Source organism: Misgurnus anguillicaudatus, chromosome 6, assembly GCF_027580225.2.
Source record: "Misgurnus anguillicaudatus chromosome 6, ASM2758022v2, whole genome shotgun sequence".
Taxonomy (NCBI): domain Eukaryota; kingdom Metazoa; phylum Chordata; class Actinopteri; order Cypriniformes; family Cobitidae; genus Misgurnus; species Misgurnus anguillicaudatus.
In genome coordinates this window covers 28,946,466-28,970,343 of record NC_073342.2, presented here as the reverse complement: position 1 = coordinate 28,970,343, position 23,878 = coordinate 28,946,466, and the positions used below count along the sequence as shown (strand labels likewise).

The 23,878-nt window shown below is 38.3% G+C and overlaps 1 protein-coding gene across 4 annotated transcripts in view; it reads right to left on the bottom strand.

The window, feature by feature from the left end:
* LOC141364358 (synaptotagmin-7-like) overlaps positions 1-23,878 on the bottom strand; it is a 122,778-nt gene that overhangs the window by 60,224 nt on the left and 38,676 nt on the right. For all 4 annotated transcript variants that reach the window (XM_073868944.1, XM_073868943.1, XM_073868947.1 and 1 more), the window contains exon 2: positions 7,491-7,594. In XM_073868944.1, the coding sequence (XP_073725045.1) occupies positions 7,491-7,594 (104 nt within the window). The remainder of the gene's footprint in view (positions 1-7,490; positions 7,595-23,878) is intronic.

The following is a 23,878-nucleotide window of genomic DNA, read 5'->3' as shown; positions in this document are numbered from 1 at the left end:
GTTGCTGCTTTTGACATTCAAGAATAAGCTATCAAAGAAAACTCATCTATCATTCAGCTGTATCATGAAATTTTCAAGCGTGAGACAAAATAAAGGGGAGAGGGCTGGATGAGGCGGGGTCTAAAACAGAAGTCAGGGAAAAAGTGAGACACAAGACCATAGGGCTGATGATGAATAGAGAAAGCTATGTAGCTCAAAAGAGACGTGAGCAACAACCATTCATATGGGTCCATATTGAAAACGAGATGCTATTGGTGGTGTGTGACAAGAAACGTGCACAGATAGAGAGAGAGAGAGAGAGAGAGAGAGAGAGAGAGAGATGTGCATCCAGTAGCATGACTCTGAGCAAAGATACTCAAACACACACACTGCTACAGGCAAAGACATCAGAAAAAACATCAGTCGCACAGACTCTCTCTCTCTCTCTCTCTCTCTCTCTCTCTCTCTCTCCTTCTATCTATGGCTGGAGCAGCCCTCTGATAGAAATTTCTTCATATATTCTTCTTCATGCCTCCTCTTCTTCTTTTTATGCTCTCCAACTGCATTTATCTCACTCCAGCCTGTCCTTCAAACTCTCTCAGATAGTTTTGCTTTATACAATATTCAATAATATATTCAATACAATAATCAAAACATGAATTTAGTTGCAAAAGATGCATAACTGTCCTACTGTAGTCACTGCACCTTTAGGGGGCGTGTACACGAAAGTGTTTAAACGCCGGGCAGATTTTTTCAGCAAAGCGCTTTGATTGATGCTTTTGTTTTATTCATCAGTCGTTGTACCATGTGCCGGTTGGTTGTTGTGGTATTTGTCCCTCCCCTTCAGTCACTGTGATTGGATGGCTGAGTGAAATGTTGTTGTTTCAACTCTGGGCGCTCAGCGCGGAAAAAAACGCCAGCTGCTAGCATTTTTAAAAAGCAAGGCGCTGCCATTAGAAACAATTAAAAACATAGGCCAGCTGCAGGCGTGAACGCGCCCTTAACTCTTTCACTGCTATTGACGAGTTATCTCGTCAATTAAAGGGGACATATCATGAAAATCTGACTTTTTCCATGTTTAAGTGCTATAATTGGGTACCCAGTGCTTCAATCTAGAAAATGTGAAAAACCCAGTAACTTTGTTTTGATAAACCATTCTCTACAAGCATATGAAAAAATAGGCCATTGAAATTTGGCTCCCCTTGTGATGTCAGAAGGGGATAATACCGCCCCTTAACCCTGTAAAGCCCTCGGTTGTAATATTAAAACATCAGTTTAAGGTCTAATAAAATATACCTGTACATGTTTTTCTCTTTAAAACCATATTTACACAACTAAAAAGTCTGATTGTTTTAACCCTACAATGATTTAGATTGGTAGACTTTGTAATGTACAATGACTAATATATATTTTTTCGTGATAAGTTATGTGTCTAGATCAGCTGAATGTTTTGATTAATTTAAGATAAAATATGAATGTTTTGATTATAAGATTTTAAGCTTATGATGTCAATGTTGTAATGTTACAACATTAAGTAGCAAAATTGACCTGCGCACCTTGCACATTACATGATTTAGCTGTACTTCTAAACTGTTAAAAATCTACCTTTTTAATCATTTTTTGGTAGCAACAAAATATGATATTGATTTTTAATGTCTCTGATACTATTTTGAGTTGTAATAAAAGTTTTAATGTTATTAAATATGTTTTTAGAAAATGAATTATTTATTTAAGAATTTGAAAGTATTTATGTAGCAATATTTGAAACTATCTGTATCTTATTATTTATAAAATATACTTAGCTGGCCCTGGTGTCTGGACTTTGTTTGCACAAATATCTGTTTTCTGCATAAGGGCCAGGTAATAATGTTCTGTAATGTGGGGTGGGGGGTACTGGTGCTATTAGCATTATAAAAAGAGGACAGTAAGCTCACTATCCAACCACGGCACTGCAATATAGTGCAGAGATCAGCTCATTTGCATTTAACAGGACACACTCAAAATGCCACATTTTTGCTCACACCTCAAAGTGGCAATTTTAACATGCTATAATAAATGATCTATATGATATTTTGAGCTAAAACTTCAAATATGTACGCTGGGGACACCAAAGATTTATTTCACATCTTAAAAAACCTTGTGAAATGTCCCCTTTAAGAGAAAACGCTTCCCTACCAATGACAAGTTTTTACAGTAATCTTTAATTCAATTATTATCCACTAGGTGGCGCTCTTAACCAATTCACACATCAACTAATTCAACAACATTATGCTTTGATCATTATTCTGAATCTGATCTCTAATAAAAGTCCTTTACAAAAATGCAATTATCTCAACTTTTTGCTCGAAATTTTGTCTTTTTGAAGACACCTACCCATATTTGAGAAGTGATAAAAAGAGAACAAATGAAGGTTATTTGTTGTTATTTAAAAGCAGAAGATCTGTTCTTTCATTTGATATATTGTATGTTTATACATTTAAAGAAGGTGACATTAAACTTTTGTGAAAATCATAAAAATGCTGATGCTGTCTGGCAACTTTTTGAAAAACGCTGGCGAGGAAAGAGTTAATCTTCTCTCCGTCATACTCTTGCATTTTCGGTTTGCTTTTAAAGTTCTCTCGAAATTTGCATGTACATTAGCTCATGATAAACAAAGAAAATCACATCAGAGTCTATTCTTGAAACACACAGACTTTAGTAATATGCCGAGCTGCACAGATTTTCAGTGAACAGCAGCACCTGCGCACAGAGATCCAAACTAAAGTCAATCGAGTGTAACTGAGACCGGCTCAGCGTACCAGCTGTCACATGAGCTCCGGCACTTCTGCTGTGTCTTTTCATCGTAGTTAACACATTTCTCTTATAAAAATAATTGCATTTCCGTGGTTGAAATGTTAAGACCTTGCAAAAAAAAAAAACAAGTGCGAAAAGAAATATAAGAAATGTGGTTTTTGGAACATCGTGTTCTGATGTCTTTGCTTGTATTGATCTTTCCTTTGTCAACCTTCTGTCAAGACTTTCACTGATTTAATATCAGGCTACTATTATTTGATAGTATGCTCTACTCTCACAGGCATCACAGATAGCATGCAAAATGACAGAGCCCAGCTAGTAGGAAGATTATTAAGTCCTTCTTAATAATCCCTCTCACCATTCATTGCTAAAAAAACAGCCTGGAGAAACTGCTCGGTTATATGAATTACAAAAAAGTGCCGTACGGACACCTCAGGACAGGGTGTAATTATCATAGCAGTGCACACGCACAGAATCTTTATTAAGTATTTAATACCAATCCGCTTGACCTCACGACGTCCAGTCATTACGCAGGGGAACTGACTCAGAGCATTACTAGCGGCATTCGAAACGTTTGCACATATTTTCGAATGAAACGAGATGTGCATTGAGAAGCGATTTAATTGATTAGAAATCGTCTGAGTGTGAAAAGCTCATGACAGGTGGTACAAAGCTACAAAAAAATAACATCTGCAAGTCATCCGAGAGGCAGAGCAAACTATTTCATGAAAGATCATAAAAATGTTTTCTTTGGAGTAACACGCACCGATGAATCGTGCACAATAAGACGAGGAACGTGTATTAACTGAATAGAGCTGATTTAAAAAAAATTATGCTGAATTTAAATGAGCAATTGATTCAGAGCTGAAACGAAATGCCTGATGAACAGTTTTCTTTCCTTTACCGATGCTTCCTGTTTTAATGAAGGGCTCTTTATAAACCACAAAACATTTCGATTTTAAATCCATTCATATCACGTACTTAATAAAAAAACTTTACAGCTTACATTGTGCGTGTCAATGATTTAACACATGCAGATATGATTATGTACTGTCAACGACAACAAGGACAGATGAAAGGATAGGAGTATCTCTTTAACAACTCAATAGTTTCTCCAAAGCAAATGGATTTGTGAGGTCTCATTAAGGAAGACATCTGAGACCTACATTAAAAAAAGAAACACGACATTACCCTGTACTCGGGCTATTAGCAAGCAATATCTGAGCAATAAAGTGTTCCTTTCGAAATGGCTTGCAGGCGGAAAAAGGAATACAAAGTTGTGATACTGTAAATATCAAAAAAGCAAGATAAAATATACATGAAACATCAGAATATTTGGTATCCCTGTCGTCCTGTTTGTCCTTGGATGAGCGGAGGATGATATATCTATATCTCATACTGTCTCAATGATCTTAGTCCGTCTGAAAGGCCTGTCTGGGGAGAAGATGCAACCCAATTCCTCAACACGAGCAGAAATCTCATCCACCCAGCAGACCTACACATACTATCCCTCTTATTATTTCATATTCCCATCAATACCCTTTCTTCACCTTATGAAGGTCAAAGGTCGGGTGTACTGATAAACAGGGTCGGCTCACAGTCTTGCCCCTAGTGGCCCTACATGAAACAACAAGCAGCAAGTTCCTAGTATGATGTCAGGAGAGAAGGTCAACCAATCTCTTAAACTTTCTCCCCGTTTTTGACCTCCAGAGGTTTAGTAGATCGAAAAATATAACTCCTTATGTGAGAAGGATGGTTAAGTTTTAATTCAGTGAAATGTAATAAATATAAAACTTAACTCATAATTCTCATTCACTTCTATTATCCACAAGCTTCTGTCGATGAGTGACTTTAAATTGGGCTCAATCCGATTTTATTGCTTTATTGACCTCAGAACTGACTGCCTTTGCCCACAACAGATGCAGGGATGACATATTTTTATAAGCAAAACCCGAAAGCAAGTTTGCATTTTAGCACTTTGTCCCGAAGTCAATTTTTTTGGGTTACACACCCTAAATAAAATCTTGGGTTACAATAAGCCCAAGAAATTTTCATGTTTTATTTTACGACATAAAACACACCAGTAATACCCGCACTTGTGACTTTTTATAGCTTTAATGTGTCTTTAACTCTTTCCTCGCCACTGACAAGTTGACTCATCAATAAAGAGAAAACGCTTCCCTGCCAATGAGGAATTTTTCCGGCAATCCGTATTTTCCGCTATTATCCACCAGGTAGCACTCTTACCCAAATTATAAAACCCGGAAGCAACCCCTTACCATGGGTTCACACCAGCCGCGTTTGAGGTGTCAAATTCGCGTCTACCGCGTCTAGTTTGCTGCTTAAACATTTTGAGTTAACGTGCTTCATTCACACGTGAAAGACGCGCGTGAAATTCTAGTTATCGAGAAATTCACGTGGAAATTTGTGTCATGGGAGGGGCTTCTGCGACTCTTCTGCGCTTGCTTTCTGTAATCTCGTCACTACTAGAGCAAGCTTCTGATTGGTTAATGTGGCGCGCTTCTCCGCCAAAGTTCACATTTTTCAACTCGCTAAACGGCTCATTTTCGCTGCAAGACCTCTAGACGCGCGTCAACGCTTCTTTACATTAACTTAACATTGAAATCACTTGCACTTGACGCCTCTACCGCGGGTGGTGTGAACGCAGCATTAGGGCAAAAAATTCAAACTCCATGTATGTTTTGAGAATCGCTCCGAATCTGATCTCTGTCACAATACAAACACGCAATTAGCTATGTTTTTGCTCAAATTTTTTTATTTTTGAAGAACCCTGCCCATATTTGAGAGGTGATAAAAAGAGAATAAGTTTTGTTCTTAATGTTCTTTCATTTGATATATTGTATGTTTACATATTTAAAAAAGAATATTTTCGGAAAGGCATTAAACTTTTTGAAAGTCATAAAAAATGCTGCAACTTTTTTACGAAACGCTGGCGGGGAAAGAGTTAAAAGGGCTTTTTGGGGACTGTAAACGTCATCACGCATTAAGATCTTGAAAACGATGCAACATGGGCACAATTCCCAACAAAGATTCATCCACAGAGTATTTCCTTATCAGGGAACATGTTAATAAATGTGTTTAATAAAGTTTAAAAGCTGTCGAAAGCTTTTGGGTGAAAAAGTTGATGTCGAGAGTAGGGATGGGACAATTACCGGTTTCACGATTAACCACAATAAAATGTCCTGACGGTTAGTATTATCGTTTAAAATGTAATTATCATTACAACCATGTTTGATTAGCGTGATTTTGAAAACTTGCGGTAAATCCTGTCCAGCCAGAATCAGATTGACGCAGGCGTACACATGAAACATAGTTTTTTTTGCACAAGAAGGCATTTAAGGGATAATGTATTGTATTAATTCACGGTAAACTTATTAGACAGATTTATTTTATTTTTTTCAGGGACATGAAATATTAAATTGTGATTTTCAAAAATAAAACTTGTTCAAATGTTTTCAGTGTGTGTATCAGTCCTTTTTGAACATTTCCATCTCATTTTAACAAAACCATGATAATATTGATAACCGTGATAACTTTGGTCACTTTAATCATGATATGAAATTTTCATACCATCCCATCCCTAGTCGAGAGTCCGAGAGTACTTTGTCGAAGCCTGAAAAATTAGCTTTATATTTTTAGTGAATGCATTTAGACTTCAAAATTCATAAAAGTTCATCTGTAAAGATTATCTTGTCAGACAAAAGGTGCAAACTAAATAAATTTTTCTTAAACACAAAATGTATTTTTTGTGATAATCCAAATCTTCGAAAAAATGTATGTGCTTTTTGGCGAGGGAACCAGTGTCCTGATAACTTCCGGGTTGGCCTACAAAAATACGTCATCCCTGCACTGCATAGGGTCAAAACATCTTTATTTATTAATACACACATAAACAAGTATGTATATATTACTATAGTGATTTCCCATGGTCTCTGCTTCATTCCAGTTTGCAGACAATTTCTCATCATAAATGTTGATCTGTCCATGTTCAAAGAGTTAAACGATAACTATGTCATTGTGATGAAACACATCCTGACTACGACACACCCCTTTAAGCCATTGTTCCTGGCTTTTGTTTATACAGGGTGTGTCTGGCACAAAACCCAGGAATGTTACTAGGTCCCCATCCCGGAAACGATCCCAGGAACAATTCCGGGGCGCGTTTGCATCACACAGAAGACACTCTGGCAATTTTATGACAATTTTCTGGGATCAGTGCGTTGTGTGAGAGGTTTAAGTTTAAAGATCCCTCACAGTTTCTCTGTTGGAGGAAAGCTGATTGAATATCAATATTCAATATCAATACAGAGCAGGAATGTAAACATTACACTGCGGGTACCATGTGTTTGTATAGTAAAATTAGAGAGTGGCTTTTTTTACATTGAAACCTTTCAAGGTCACTCAAGGTCTTTCCAATCACAGCTGCCATTTATGCATGTGCTCAGGGATTGTGATGTTAAAATAACAGGTCATTATTTTTTAACTGAGACATGTTACTTCAAATGTTGAATGCAAAACCTACATCAAGTTGTGGCTCTGGGGTTGCTAAGATGCTCATAATGGTTTGCATGTTGCTATGAGGCTACAGTGCTTTGTTCGGTTGTATGCAGGTTGCAATGGGGTTGCAAAGGTGCTCTGAGTGGTTGTTTGCGTGTTGCTGTTTGGTTGTTTCGTTTTAGTGTTTGTGTGAAACTCACCAGTTTACGTTGACACCATCCGCAGACGCCGCAGAGAGCCACTAGCCAAACGCCACACACCGTCACAGCCAACGACACCAGCAGCACCGTCAATGAGATCGAGCCTGTAACACACACACAAACACACACACACACGGGGTTAATATCCGTCTGAAGGGGAGCAATCTGACATTTACTCTCAGAGTTTATGAAGTTCTCAAGACGAATCAATATTTCTCACGATGGGGGAATAAATGTGACCGGAGAACAAATGAGAAAAGGCAGAAAAAAGATAAAAAGATGTTTAAGAAATGAAAGAAGGAGAGGGAGAGAAATACAGAACAAGGTAGTAAAAAGGAAAAGAGAGAGAAAGTGAAAGTTCTGCTGAAAATACTAAACTTTAGATTTAATGCTTCTTTCGTAAAAGTTACCAGCATGTGCAAATACTCGCAAAAAAATCTGAAATGAAAAATTATAAGTTGTTTTGGAATATTGTGGTATTTTTTACAAATGACTTATCTGTGAGCTTCATTATTTTATAAAAAAATCATATGCATAATATTTACTCAAAAAAGCAAACCCCCCCCCCCCCTCTTTGAAACAATCGCTCTTTACTTCCGGTCATATGGTATGACACATGGGCGAGGTCCGGGAAACAACCCAACTTTAAACTATCCAATCAGTTCTCGATGGATGAATTCAAGTCCAGCCCTACCTTTATTCATTTCATAAGCCGGGGAAAATAAGACAATCGCTACTTCCGTTTCATGGCGACTTTAACTATAAACATGTCAACAGTTTAACTAAGATTGCTACCATTTCTAGTCAGTAAAATCAGAACCTGGCTGTACAGTGCCCCCTGTGGCCATGCATTAAAATCATCTTAAAGGAAAACACCACCGTTTTCAATATTTTACTATGTTCTTACCTCAACTTAGATGAATTAATACATACCTATCTTTGTTCAATGCTTGCACTTTTAATCTTTGTACAGCGCTTCGTGAATGTGTTAGCATTTAGCCTAGCCCCATTCATTCCTATGGCTCCAAACAAAAGTTTTATTTTGTGCCACCATACTTACTCGTGTAACTACTCATGTAATAGTCTTTAAACAGGGAAAACATGGAAGTGTTTGGTGGCTTCTAAATTCATCCCTGTTTGGATCCTCAGGAATGAATGGGGCTAGGCTAAATGCTAACACATTCACGAGGCACTGTGCAAAGATTAAAAGTGCACGCATTGAAAAAAAAGGTAGGTATGTATTAATTCGTCTAAGTTGAGGTAAGAACAGAGTAAAATATTGAAAAACGGTGGTGTTTTCCTTTAAATGCAACAGTAAATAATATCAAAGCGCATGCGCTGACATGCTTACGTAAAGTATAATCGTGTTTCTAAACGCAACAGTGCATGAAATCAAGTCTGTGTAGCTAAAAGCATTCACGGCACACACTTGACACTTTCCATAAATAAGGTCAAAGCCTTAGACTGTGAAGTCTAAAGCTGTGGAGATTGTTGAAAAGGCAGGAAAATCATGCAAAGAGTACAAACTTTTCACATAAGGTTTATTTTGCAAGATAAAGTTTATATAACACATCATAGTTTACACAGCTAACACATGCTTCATGCACAGTGTATTGTATGATCCTATACTCATGTAAAGCAGCTGATGAAGGTGTGGGATGGTTGGATGGATGGATGGATGAATGTGTAGAGAGAGCGAGATGGGGAGGAGTAAATAAAGAACATTGATCCATCCTGTCAATTTAGACAAGATGTTACACTCTTGCAATCAGTGTGTGTATACTGGTTTGGTTATACTTGCAAAGGATAAATCTATACTGTGAATTATGCAATACTTTAGTATGTCAGTATAGACACAGACAACACCTTCATTCAGCAGTGGCCGGTAACTTCGGTGGGGCACAAATGCAAAACATGCATGTAGCCTGTGGCTCGTCATGTCAAAATATGTGTTCGGCGTGTCCGCCCCTAACACACCTGACTGATTCAATGCTTCCGTGTTCGGAAGTATTTTAACTTCAGAAATGTTACACAAATGTTACAAAAAAGGAACGGTGTTGACTTCACACACATATCTTAACCAGCAGACACTGGACTGGACTCTCACGAAGGCTTTTGTGCAAACTCGACATTAAGCAACACAGCTGGATGCAATGAGAAACAAACAGATCCCTGCTGAAACAGCTGATTGTGACCGTAGCAGGCATATAAACAACATACTTATAATACATTCACACATACTCCATAACTGAGTGCCCACACCTAAATCTTATTGGTCCAAAAACCATAATCCAAAATCTCTGATTGGCTGTAATCGTGCTGCTGAATGCAGAGTTTCTTTTTAAGAAAGATAAAAACTTTGCATTACACCTTTCAAAGACACTAGCTTTGGGTCTTTATCGAAAAAATAACCTTCACCTTCATCATCAGGATGCACTGAGTGCGTATTTTGTTTGTGTCTCACACACAGTTTTATGGGAGTCTTATCTGAGTTTGTGTCAGTATAATCGTTGCTGACCCAGGGGAGAGAGAGGAGATGAAGGTGCGTCTGAGACTCCAGCCTGGAGAGAAATACAGGTGATGAAATCTTAACAAGAGAAAGCGTCCCTGGTGAAGGACACAAACACAGCACTCAAGCCATATATTTGTCCACCTAAATAGTGTGCAGTTACCCGAATCAGACGGACATAGAGAGAGGAAGAGATAAGGAGGAGTTTGGTTATTGTTTTCTGTCTGAAGATAATGCTCCTCTTAGAGGTCCTCTACGTGCTTTTGTGATTCAAATCTTTAATGTATTAAGTCGCGCTTTAATATTACAGATAAACCTGCTGTTCAGTGTCCACATATAAAACACAATAATAAGTCGTTTTATAGGTTTTGAGGTCATTACATTACCTGAAGACTCACAGCTTATCCAAAAACTGTCACAGCAAAGCACAATCAAATCAATTATTTGTGCTGCAACCGAGATCTTGTTATTATTTTATGTGTCTTCCAGACAGCAATGGTGTGAATTTTACAAAGAATGTCAATAATATTCCTGGGTCATTTTCATTGCCACCACAACTTTCCTAAAGCAAACTTTAATTTTTTATCTTTGCTTTTGGTGTGAAATGTGACATAGACACTGTGATGATATTAAACAAAGCATACAGAGATTCAGATATCTCAGCAAAGTAAAGTCTAATGCAGGGTTCACAACAGACGCAGTAGAGGCGGCAAGCACGAGTGATTTACATGTTAAGTCAATGCAAAGACGTGATTAGGCATCCTGTGGCGCGAATGGCGCATTCCGCGCGAATTAAGCGTTGCTGCGGGAAACGCGTGAGTTGAAAAATCGGAACTTCGGTAGATTTCCGTGCCGCGTTAACCAATCAGGACCCTGCTGTAGTAGTGACGTGATTAGCAAGCGAAGTGGTGGAGTCTCAGCGGAGTCGCAGAAGCCCCTCCCATGACACGAATTTCTGCGTGAATGTCTCGATAGACTAGAATTTCACTCGCGGCTTTCACGCGCGAAAAAAGCTAGTAAACTCAAATGTTTAATCGTCCAACTACGTGCGAATAGCACATTTTTGCCGCCTCTACCGCGGCTGGTGTGAATGCACAATAACACTAAAAGTCAAAAATATGAACTCAATCATTTCTCATCAGATTAAAGCATCTAAGCTGTGCTATCCACATTCCTGTTACAGTCTATATTTTTCTTTATGTCAACAACATTGTGTCTATTCTTATTTTTAAAATTTAAATTTGAAATGAGACAAATATATTTAGTAAACTAATTTGAGCTACTAAAGAACATCCAAGCAAAACGTTTTCTTGTGGCTGTCTTTCTTCTTCATGTCATAGAGATATTGTGATTGTAGTAGTCTTATCAGTGGTATGAAAAGATGACTACATCTCAAGTGCATTAAAGTCACACACACTGACTGACTCTTTATCATTTACTGGCAGTATAGTTTGAGCTCCAGAGTTTACTGCATTAAAAATCGATGTTTAGTCCTTTTTCCTATCACGACTCTGTCTAATTTTACACTTTAAGAGGTTAAACCATCTCGGTGGGACAGCAATATCAAAACCTGTTTAATTCTCAAAACATATACCTCCATGCATGTATGTAAATAAACATAATAAAACATGATATATGATATAGCACCTTATTTATCAGACGGGGACTGAAATTGTTCTTGCATCACAGTATCCATGTTTACAACATGATATAAATATATACAAACTGATGCATTCAAAAATTTGTCAAATTCACCATTTTATACTTTTGGCCTATGTGCCAAAAACAGTGCAATGAATGAATGGTGTTAACAATTTAGGAGCTTATATGCAAAGGCAGCTCTACGCCACCTCCATCAAAAATGAGATAATGACATTGACCGAATACGGGAATACCGCTTTGTTATCAGAATCAGCTAAACGCGTCATCAACTTTGTGCACTAAGTGTACAAAAGGTGAATTAGATGAACAATGGTGTCCAAAGCGACAGTGGGTCACATTCAAACTTGTGAGTCGCTTGTGAGTACTTGGATCTGAATACAACCCGAATATGGTGGTGACATGGATCGCAGCGCCCCGCAGTGCTTTACTTTCTTAGTTTTTACATTCTTGTTTTCAATATTTGCAATATTTCTAGTTGCATCTCTATTAGGGCTGGGTCAGAATATTCGATTATTCGAATATTCGTTCTGTGAGATGGCATTCCATTTTTAAATTTTGAGATTCGAATATTCATTTGTTTTCTTTTCAACATTATTAGCGTTAATGCAGAGTCTGCCAAGCAAGAAGTGCACTTTACGCTCCCGCTCTATAGGTGGCGGTGTGGCGCTGAGTACCTGGCTTGCAACTGCCACCAAACCCCACAAGAAGAAGATTGCGCACGTTTGGCTAGGCTTGACTGCATTAACGTTAATAATGTTGTCAATAACATTAAAAATCTTGCAAAAACAGATTAACCTGCTTCACAAGACATCAATATGTCACCAGGAGTCATGGTGATTACTTTGGTATTGGATATATCTGGTTTTAAGCTCACAAAAAGGCAGATCCAATGATTTGCATTAAACTTGATATTGAAAGTATGCTACCGCGTTCTTTATTTATTATAGTTCTAGTGCTGGGCAAAGATTAATCGCGATTAATCGCATACAAAATAAAAGTTCATTTTTGCATAAAATATGTGTGTGTGTGCAGTGTGTAATTATTATGTATATTTAAACACTCACACATACATATATACATTTCAGATTTTTTTTTTTAAATGTATATATAATATAAAATATATAAAATTCAAATAAATATATATACACACATGTAAATGTTTCTTTAATATATACATGAATGTGTGTGTATTTATATATACATAATATATTGTGTATAATGCTAAAAATCACTTTTATTTTGTATGCGATTAATCTTTGCCCAGCACTATTGTTAAACTCTGTTCATTTATTTTTCGTTCTTCCTTTATTTAAATAGCAGCACAATAATTACTAACACTGTAAAGGGTAGGCTAATTTCTGATTAGGAAGTGATTTTGTATGTTAAAAAAATAAACAATTGACATTAAAGTGAAATTACTGAAACTAAACGTAAGAGCCTAATAAAAAAAACTGCTTATTTACAAGAAAACATGTCAGATGCACTTAGAGGGTTTTGCATCTGAACTCCTCTGTTATTTTCAAAACATTTGGTTATTTGTACAAGTGGACCACATGGAAAAATATATAAATTATGTTAAAAAATATTTTGAGACCACTTTAAAATCGTTTTGTCAGTTCTAACTCCATTTCTGGCTTTCTCTGTCATCTGTGTGTCATATGATATTACAATTGGCTGTGCTCATTCACTTCAGGATTTGATAATGGACCAGATTGCGCTTTGAGAGAAAAGGAGAAATAAATGCGTACAAGAAGGTGAACTCTCCATCTGAAGTCTGAAAGCTCTCCTGAATGGATCTCCAGTAACCAAACACATCCTGCGCTCAAATATCCAGGGCTTTTATGTAACCTACTCGTGTCGTTCTCCTTAAACATTCAAAGCTTTTTAAAATACTCATCTGACTCATTAAACTCTGTAGCTTTTATGCAGATGGGAATTCAAATGCAACATGCATTACTCTTCACTTATGTCCTGCACTTGACTGTCAACAAGGCGGCCAAAAATAAATCAATAAAAAAAGTATAAAGAAGAAAAGTAAAATAATTATTGGTTATCCACACAACCACGCGTACACAACAGCAGCCAAAAAAGGCTCAACTTATTCTCTAATATGATGATGATGACACAACGTGATGTAATTTCTATTAAATTTGCATACTAGGGTCTTTACCATGTGTGACAGCGGCATCTGATGAACAAATCGCCATGGCGACGCACTGAGCCGGAACGCTGAAATTCTGCTGCGGGGTCCGCGAGCAACCCGAAGTTTCGCTCCAGGACTTCAACACAATTTTTGTGTGTTTGACAAAGATGGCAGCGTTACATAACCACATCTCTGACCAGTTTAATATTGTGATCTTTATTACCGAGCATTATCTTAAATTAAGGCACCAAAATCAAATTATTAGACCCCTGCTGCAGGCTGAATGAAATATTAATTACATCTAAGATGATTGAACACTTTAACAGTCATAATACCTTATTAGTTTCGGCCCCTTCGAACTGAATTTCTCCTGTGGCTGTTCTGGACCAAGATGCTACTGCTCGGTTCTACAGGCTTGTTGTCATGGATACCATAATTTAATCTTTTCCTCTGTAAGTCACATGAACCTGACGTCCCAAGTGTGCGGTTTGAGATCAGTGATGATGGTTCACATGTGGGTTTGGGTCAGTGTCATTCATTCTTTCACTTTTGTCATCTAATAATACAATCTCGCTGTCTCCGTCTCTCTGGACTTCTCAGTAAAACGTCAGATGGGAACCAAATCTCATAGAGATAAGATGATCAGACTATTAAACCCAAACAATCGCATCCATTACCATGCTAGATGATGTCACTTCTGAACAGATTTCCTGATGCTATTGTGATAACTATCAATTTCAACACGTACATTACACGTCATATCCTGATCTCACGTGTCTTTACAGGCCCTTATGGATGTGTGTGAACGGACGCACAAAAAATCAGTGTGAATGAACCCAAATCAAACAATCCTGGACACATTATCAGTGCATTTTCCAAATCTCTGTGTGAAGTGGCTAGAGACACACAGAACGACAGATAAATATACAGACATACCGAAATATATACAGAGAGAGAGAGAGAGAGATAGACAAACAGATAGACAGAGAGGTACAGACAGACAGAGAAATACAAAAAAACGACATTAGACAGAAAGACAAATACACACACACACAGAAAGACAGAGAGACAGACATAGACAGAGAAACAAGCAGAAAGACACATAAACGCATACAGTTACACAGATAGACATAGAGATGCACATGTACAGACAGATAAATACAGACAAAAAGACAGACAGACAAACAGCAAGAAAAACAGACCGACAGACAGACACATACAGTTACAGACAGACAAACACATACAGATAGAAAGACAGAGAGACAGACAGACAGGTATACAAATACAGTTACACTGACGGACAGAGAAACACCTACAGACAGACAGACACATACAGCTAGATAAAGATAGATAGATAGATAGATAGATAGATAGATAGATAGATAGATAGATAGATAGATAGATAGATAGATAGATAGATAGATAGATAGATAGATAGATAGATAGATAGATAGATAGATAGATAGATAGATAGATAGATAGACAGATAGACAGACAGACAGACAGACAGACAGACAGACAGACAGACAGACAGACATCTAGATAAAGATAGATAAACAGACAGAAAGAAATATAGACAGACACATACAGACAGACAGAGACACACAAACATCTTAATAAGGATAAATAGACAGACAGAAAGAAATATAGACAGACAGACAGACAGACACATACAGACAGACAACAAGACACATACAGCTAGATAAAGACAGATAAACAGACAGAAAGAAATATAGACAGACAGACACATACAGACAGACATACACATACAGCTAGATAAAGATAAATAGACAGACAGAAATATAGACAGACATATACAGATAGACAGAGACACACAAACATCTTGATAAAGATAAATAGACAGGCATAAAGAAATATAGACAGACAGACACATACATCTAGATAAAGATAGATAAACAGACAGACAGACAGACAGATCGACAGACAGAAATATAGACAGACATACAAACACATACAGACAGACAGACACACGCACACATACATCTACAGTATAAAGATAAACAGACAGGCAGGCAGGCAGACAGAAAGAAATACAGACAGACACATACAGTTACATATATACAAACAGACAGACACACACACACACACACACACACACACACAAACACACACACACACACAGCTAGATAAAGTGAGATAAACAGACAGACACATACAGACAGACAGCAAGAAATATAGACAGGCAGACAGACAGCAAGAAATATAGACAGACAGACAGACAGACACATACAGCTAGGTAAAGATAGATAAACAGACAGACAGACAGACAGACAGACAGACACATACAGTTACACATACAAACAGCCAGACACACACATACAGATAAAGATAGATAAACAGACAGACAAACAGACAGATAGACACATACAGCTAGATAAAGATAGATAAACAGACAGACAGACAGCAAGAAATATAGACAGACAGACAGACACATACAGCTAAATAAAGATAGATAAACAGACAGACAGACACATACATACAAAAAGATAGACAGACAGAAATATAGACAGACAGAGTGCCCTCGAAAAAGAAGTCACCGGCCGCCACTGACATACAGATACATAAATATACAGACAGACAGACATACAGCAAGAAAGATAGACAGACAGACACATACAGTTACACATACAGACAGACAGACAGACAGACAGACACATACAGCTAGATAAAGATAGATAAACAGACAGACAGACAGACAGACACATACAGCTAGATAAAGATAGATAAACAGACAGACAGACAGACACATACAAAAAGATAGACAGACAGAAATATAGACAGACAGAGCGCCCTCGAAAAAGAAGTCACCGGCCGCCACTGACATACAGATACATAAATATACAGACAGACAGACATACAGCAAGAAAGATAGACAGACACATAGAGTTACAGAGACAGAAAAATAAACACAGACAGACAGAGAGACAGTCAGTCACTCATTCTCTAACGCTCAATGTGAATTGGTCATTGTGGATGGCTGTCAGTGTAAAGGATGCTTTAATAATCAGTTTATCCATTAGTGCCATGATTACTGATCGTTTAAAGGTCAGATGTTTTTCTCCTTCTGTTATCTTCATAACTTCTCATGTTTAACTCATGGTCATCTGTTACAGCCTGACTCGCCCACTCACGCTCTCTCTCTCTGTTATTTCTTCACCGTTCACTAATCCTCTGTGTTTATCAGTTCATCCCTCTGCTCTCGTCTCTATATTCTGTTCATTTAATAATTTACCGTCATCTACCGCTGTACAGTAGTTTCTCTCTCACTCGCTCTCCGTCTCGCTCTGTTGTTTCTTGATAAAGCCACAGAGATATAAAGTAACAGATAAACTCTCCGGCCGACTCTCCTGCCCCGCGGGGACGAGAGAAAGACGACAGAGAGGGAAACAGTAAGAGACTTACAGAAGTTCAACAGGAAGATAAAGAGTTTATAATGCTGTTACAGAAAACACACATTCATGGGTGTGTCTTCATTTACGGGACTGTTTACATTTATGCGTTTTGCAGATGCTTTTATCCAAAGCATTGGAAGTGCATTATAAGCTATATATAAGTATATTAAGAATGGAACGCATTAAAAATGCTCTACAAACTAGAGGGGCATCTTGCACTCTTCTCAAACACTTCTTCACAGTTTAACTAGTTAATAGGTTAAAATGTTCATTAACAATGTCCAACTTTAGACATTTTTAAAACGTTGCAGACCACAGGCTTATGTTAAGATTTTAGGGAAGTCACACTACTAGGTGGCCATCTTTGCAATAGTTGGCGTGGCCTGCCATCGCTATCTTGGCATCACATCAGCGCACATCACTTGCAGATAACCACACCTCTGCCACCGCCTCAGTCATTCAAGGGGTTCCCCAAGGCTCTGTCCTCAGCCCCCTCCTCTTTACCATCTACATCCTTCCCCTTAGTCAGCTACTCAGTCACTGCAACCTGGAGTTCCACTGCTATGCTGATGACACGCAGATCTACCTCAGCACCACAACCCCACACAATCATCCCCTCTCCCACATCAACTTCTGTCTGTCGGCTATTAAAACCTGGATGCAACAGAACTTCCTCAAACTCAACAGCGATAAAATGGAATTCCTCCTAATAGAGAAATTCCTCCTCCTTCTTCTTTCACCTCTGCAACATCGCCAAAATCAGACCCCAGACCCAAAATCAATTATCCATGAAAAGCGCCATATAAATTAAATGTATTATTATTATTATAACCGAAAATGGGTAAAGAGGTGGGACATGGGTGAAGCTGAACTGGCTGGTTGCTAAACTATGCCCATCTAGTTCAACGGTAGTAACAGCAGTGGCCAAAAACACTTTTTGCACCAGGCTGTAAACACATTTATTTCTGCTGTAAAGTTGAGCATTTTAACATGGGAGTCTATGGGGATTGACTCCCTTTTGGAGCCTCTAGTGGTCAGTCGATGATTTGCAGTTTAAGTCACTTCCATGTTGGCATCACAAAATCATAAGGTTGCCGCTTGCACACAACTCTGGACAGAGCTCCTCCCCCAGAGAACCATCAGTCTTTATTGATTGATGATTGGTTCTTTTAACTGGAAAGCAGGACATCCCTCGCTCGAGCGATCATATTGAGCATTGTACTGTCCCTTATTCATAGTAATAGGAGTGCACAATTTTGTTATATCCAGTATCTTTAAGTGTGCATAACAGACAACAATTAATGAAGTAAACGGTAAAAGAAAAAGGACTTAATGTGACCTTCAAAGAACAAGAACTTGAAATCAGACCCCTAGAACAAAAACTGCAGTAAAATCTGTCCTTGTGCCCTGAAATGAACACATAAGATATTTAGCATAAATAGCCTGCGGTGCTGGAGTTTGTGAAGAAGGTTCTGGTTTATTCTGACAGGACTCAAGTGGCTCCGTGGGACCCAAATACACACAACCAAACACATCACAAACAAATGTCATTGTCGGCTCTCTCAGGACAGAAAAACGTTTCTGACATCTCAATTATACCTAACCCACATCATACCATCCCTGTTTTACTAAATAAGAAAACAGAAATCATGTCATAATTAACAAAAAAATTAACAAGTGGTGAGATTATGAATTGCAACCAACAGCTCACCCCTCAATTTCAAAACGCATATGGTAGCCGCCACAGGACAAACATGTCATCTGAGAAAACGTAGGGAAGAACCATAGACTGTAAAAAATATGGACGTAGTGTCTGTGACGTCACCCACAGGTTTGTAAAGAGCTTTTTTGAAGCCAATAGTTAGCGGGGCTTGCCAGCGGCATCTTAGCAACGCGTCATTCGCGGATAACCAAAAATGGGTAAAAAGGCGGGACGTGGGTGAAGCTGAAGTGGCTGGTTGCTGAAACCACGCCCCCCTAGCTCGACTCTAGTGACAGCAGTGGCAGTTCACCCGTCACTAAAGTGTCCACGCCCTTAATTATGCAGAACTTTAAAGGTGCTCAAAGCAAATTCAGGCGTTTTAGACCATAAAACATTGTTTGTTACATACAGCAAACATCTGCTTGCTGCCTGTCCGCTGATCAAACTGTAAAAAAAGCGATCTCTGTAGACAGCCTTCACAAACTGCAATAAAAACTAATTGGCCAAACCTACCACCAGAAACGATAACAAAGTGTTCCAGCCAAAAAACGACAAGAAGGATTTGGGGGTGGAGGTTAGGCGCGTTCATGAAAGCACGGAAGGGAGGGGGGCGGGGAGGAGTTAGCTAAGCTCTGTTTGTTTGAAAACAGTTCAAACATCAACAAAAAGTAACGTCACACAGATTCGCTTAGAGCGCCTTTGAGGGTTATTAGAATTTAAACAGACGAGTTACACAAAAAATGTACCCCCTTCACAGTTGTCATGAAGGGAAGAATTACCTATATAGACCAAAAACACGTTTTGTTCCAGGCTGTAAACACATTATTTTTTGCTGTAAAGTTGGGCATTTTAACATGGGGGTCTTTGGGATTTACTACCTTTAGGAGTCAGCCTCTAGTGGTCCGTTGATGAAATGCAGTTTAAGGCACTTCCGTATTAACTTCATCAGCGAGATCAAAAGGTAGCCCCTCGGACGAAATACGCTCTATAAAGCAGTTTGTCTGTTTAAAGCTACTGTAGAAACATGACCATGACTTCCATGTAAGATGACCCACAAGTATGTAAATTAAAACGGCTCATTCTAAGCTAATAAAAACTATCAAGTTCATTTTGTAAGGTCTTTATACACCACTGATTATTTAGTTATGTATATTATATTGCATTTCTGTCAAGAGTTTCTTCTCAAAGTTACACAACGCACCATTAAATGCGTCAAAATGTAACATTTCTGCCTGAAGGGCCGAGTTTACATTTTTCCGTGTCCACGCAGCTTTTTTAAGTATACTCACTTGGGCTTCACCGCGGCTACGAAAAATAGCCGATCCACCATTGCAAACACAGTTTAGAACAAACAACAAGAAAACAAAGAACAGGAATCAAACATTATGGTAACGAACATGCTCCACAGCTTTCGGCTTGTGTTATTGTTTATAGTGTCCTGTCTATTTTCATGCGCCGTTATACGCGGACTGATGACGAAAATTACATCATGCGGACGGCCCTAGTATACCTTCGGCTTAAGACATACCTGACACTTTATTATATAAATCCTGATTATTAGCTTTTTTTATTGCGAATCATAGTACAGAGAACAAATTGGCTAATTCGTATAAATTAGTACAAAGTGAATCGTACAAAACGTATGATTTTATAAAAAAAATACAATAATAAAACTAGGGCTGTGCGATAATTTGCATGCAATATCATGCGCATCTCATCAGTAAAGCCAGTTCCTTGATTATTAGTAAATCGCCATCACCTGCTATTCAAATGGAGCGGCATTTACTACACAAAGCCGTAGTTCACTGACAAGCTGGGCCATATCGCATACATGTCGCAGGGGATACGTCCTCAATAATTAATGCGAAATTGCCCCAAATGTCAGTAAACTACACAAAATATGTATTGCTATGAGATTGTGTTGTATTGTTTATGTACTTGTTCAATAGCAGATTTTTGTTTATTTTTAACAAAAAAAAATGGATTACATCTTTAATGAAAAGTCACTAATCCAGCTAACTACCAAAATGAGCTTGGACCAGCTAATGAACCGTTTGGGCCAGCTGGAAACCATATAAAACCATATACCAGCATAAGCCGGTTATAGCTGGATTTCCAGCGGGGAAAGCAGCCCATTTGGCTTCTAAAAGTCATTTGCTCCACAAACCGAGACATTTCTCGGTTCATGTCCTAGATTCCCTCAAAACACATGTTTACTGCCACATACACACAACACATAAACCATACACACTCTAAACCAGACAGAATCCACTCGCCGTAAACAAATTACTGATGATTAATCAGCACCTGGTGCCCTCTCTCTCTCTTTTTCTATCTCTCTCATTGAATTATAGTGCCATGTAAAGCATGTTTTATTATAAGTTCACACATATAACCCAGAAGGGAGCTATAGTACCTGCATCCCTGCCCTAAAACACAACATTGACTGAGGCAGAGTCCCGGCCGCCCCTGAAGTCCATAAAACACCCCGTAAAACCGCCGACTGCAGACACAACAGCCAATCCATCATCTGTTCACAGGTCGCCTGCACACCTGCATGTGTGTCATATAAGTGTGTCTGAATCTCAGCAGGCAGTCGGCCTCATCATACGCTGCCTTCTGGCTCTCTCGCTTTCTTGCTCTTTGATTTTCTTAGTGCCTGATTGTTGCTGGTGAATCTAAAAAAAGTTGATGTAACTTATATAACTAAATACAACTTAGAAATAACCTTTTTTTAAACAAATGAAGACTAAACAGAAACTGGAAACAAATGTACAGGACAAAACAAATGGATTTAAAAATGGATTTACAGAACTAAAATAACCTGATTAGGGTTCCCACACCTTAGTTAACTTCAAATTCAAGGACCTTTCAAGGACTTTCCAGGTACAATACCCTCAAATTCAAGGAGTAAATGTGGGGACACATTTCAAGTGAGAGCAAGGTTACATCGTGTTACTTTTTAAGATACATTGTTATAGTTCCCTTTCGAGGGAACTCACGCTGCGTCACTGCGGTGACACTTTGGGGACGCCTCCAGGGGTAAGTGCGTCTGAATGTGTATATCAAATTGAACCAATGATGAGGCTTAACAACAAAGACAGGGTGACGCGGGAGCCAGAAAGTATATCACTATCTGAAATATTGTCAAAGACGGCGTTACAGGGATGCAGTAAGTATGGTAAGGGAGACACAGCGTCTCGTTCCCTTCTAAGGGAACAACAGTTACATACGTAACCCGAGACGTTTTCATGTGTCAAACACAACTATACAAAAAAGCATTTTGGTATGAATCAACATTCGCATACAGAAGATATAAGCATTTAAAGCGAACCGTTTAGCACGTGTGCTTAAAAAGTCTAGAAGTTTTATAATATCATCCTACACTACACAGGGAATATGGATTTTTTTTTCCCAGAAAACTTCTTGCATAAAATAGATTCAAGCACTTTCAATGACCACAGTATGTATATTTTCAAAAACCTCCCAAGGCCTTGAATTTTTTTCCAGATTCACAAACTTTCAAGGATTTCAAGGACCCTTGGGAACCCTGGATATTAGGGCACACTTAGGTGCTCGCTCCTCAGTGCTCACCATCAGAGTTTGACATTTTCTCAAGAACAAATGAAGGTTCTCGCCCCAGTGCCGGGTTTTCTTTAACCCTGACATTTGGTGTAATTGGTCAGCTGTGTGTCTGCGTCTAACCTCGTCTCCGGACATCACTATTGCAGTCTCATGCATGTGTTTATCGTATTTTTCTCAAGGCATTTCTAGCACATCGGGCTATTTGAGGAACCTGCACTTCAGCATCCTTAAAACAACACACAAATAATACAAATATCTCTCCTAAATAGTAATGACATCAAATTGAGACTTTTGCAAAAGGGTAAAACCATACATAATTCTGCTCCATGTTTAAACATTTTGTGAAGACTGTAAAAAACCAACACTGTGGCAAGAGTTTAGGGGCGGGGCTACTATTGATCATACAGTAAAAGGACAGCGGTAATAAAGGTTGCGGTAGAAATATAAAAAACTCGTCAATCTGAAACTGAAGAATTATAATAAGCTCTCTAGGGTGAATGTGACCTTCAGCCTCCACATCCAAGTCACAACACCCAATCAAAAGTGTGCAACAGCAGTGCTTCCAATTACTTCCCAATGGATGAAAATCACATCTTGACCTACATTTATTATTGTTGAATAATCTGTGTCGCTTGGAAAAACATCACCTTGTGGAAGTGTAATGACTTGATTTTTCAGACCCCAGTAATCTCACTTGTCTCATAGAGTTTCATAAGAGATCTACATTATTTTGGAGAACAAATGTTTTTCTTGGTGGTTTTTCCAAGAATGAAATAATGGGAAATACATAAAGACAAGCGACTGAGAGTCACAGGGACCCTAGCAGATTATTCATTATTTCATTGGAAAACAATGAAAAGAGGTAATTTTTCTGTCAGCAATAAGTTTGAAAAAATATGTGAAAATTAAACACATTCAGAGTATAATTTAGTTGTTCAGTGCTGGTTTACTTCTCAGATTCGGCTGTTTCAAAGTTTAGGAGACTTTCTCGGGTTATGAGGTGTGTTTGTCCAAAAAAAACAGAAAAAAATATGTGAATAGTTAAGCTCAGAAAATTTACCTTTAGAGCATTTTTTATGCAAAATTTGTTATCCTTGAGTGCTCCAGGGGTGAAGTATTTTTGAAGGCCAACCCCGATTCTCTCGTAAAAAGCATTATTGCAAAAAATAAGCTCTGTGTTTACCAAAAGCTTATGGCACTTACATGCTTTGTCCAACAAGATCCTCTTTACACAACTGTGAACACAACTTTTATCAATGTTAAGGTCTAAATGCGTCAACTGTAAAGCTAACCTCAGGCTCCAAGTGAACTACCACAGTCTCTCGACATCAACGTCACAACCAAGCTTCCGAAAAATCTTTCAAACTTTATTAA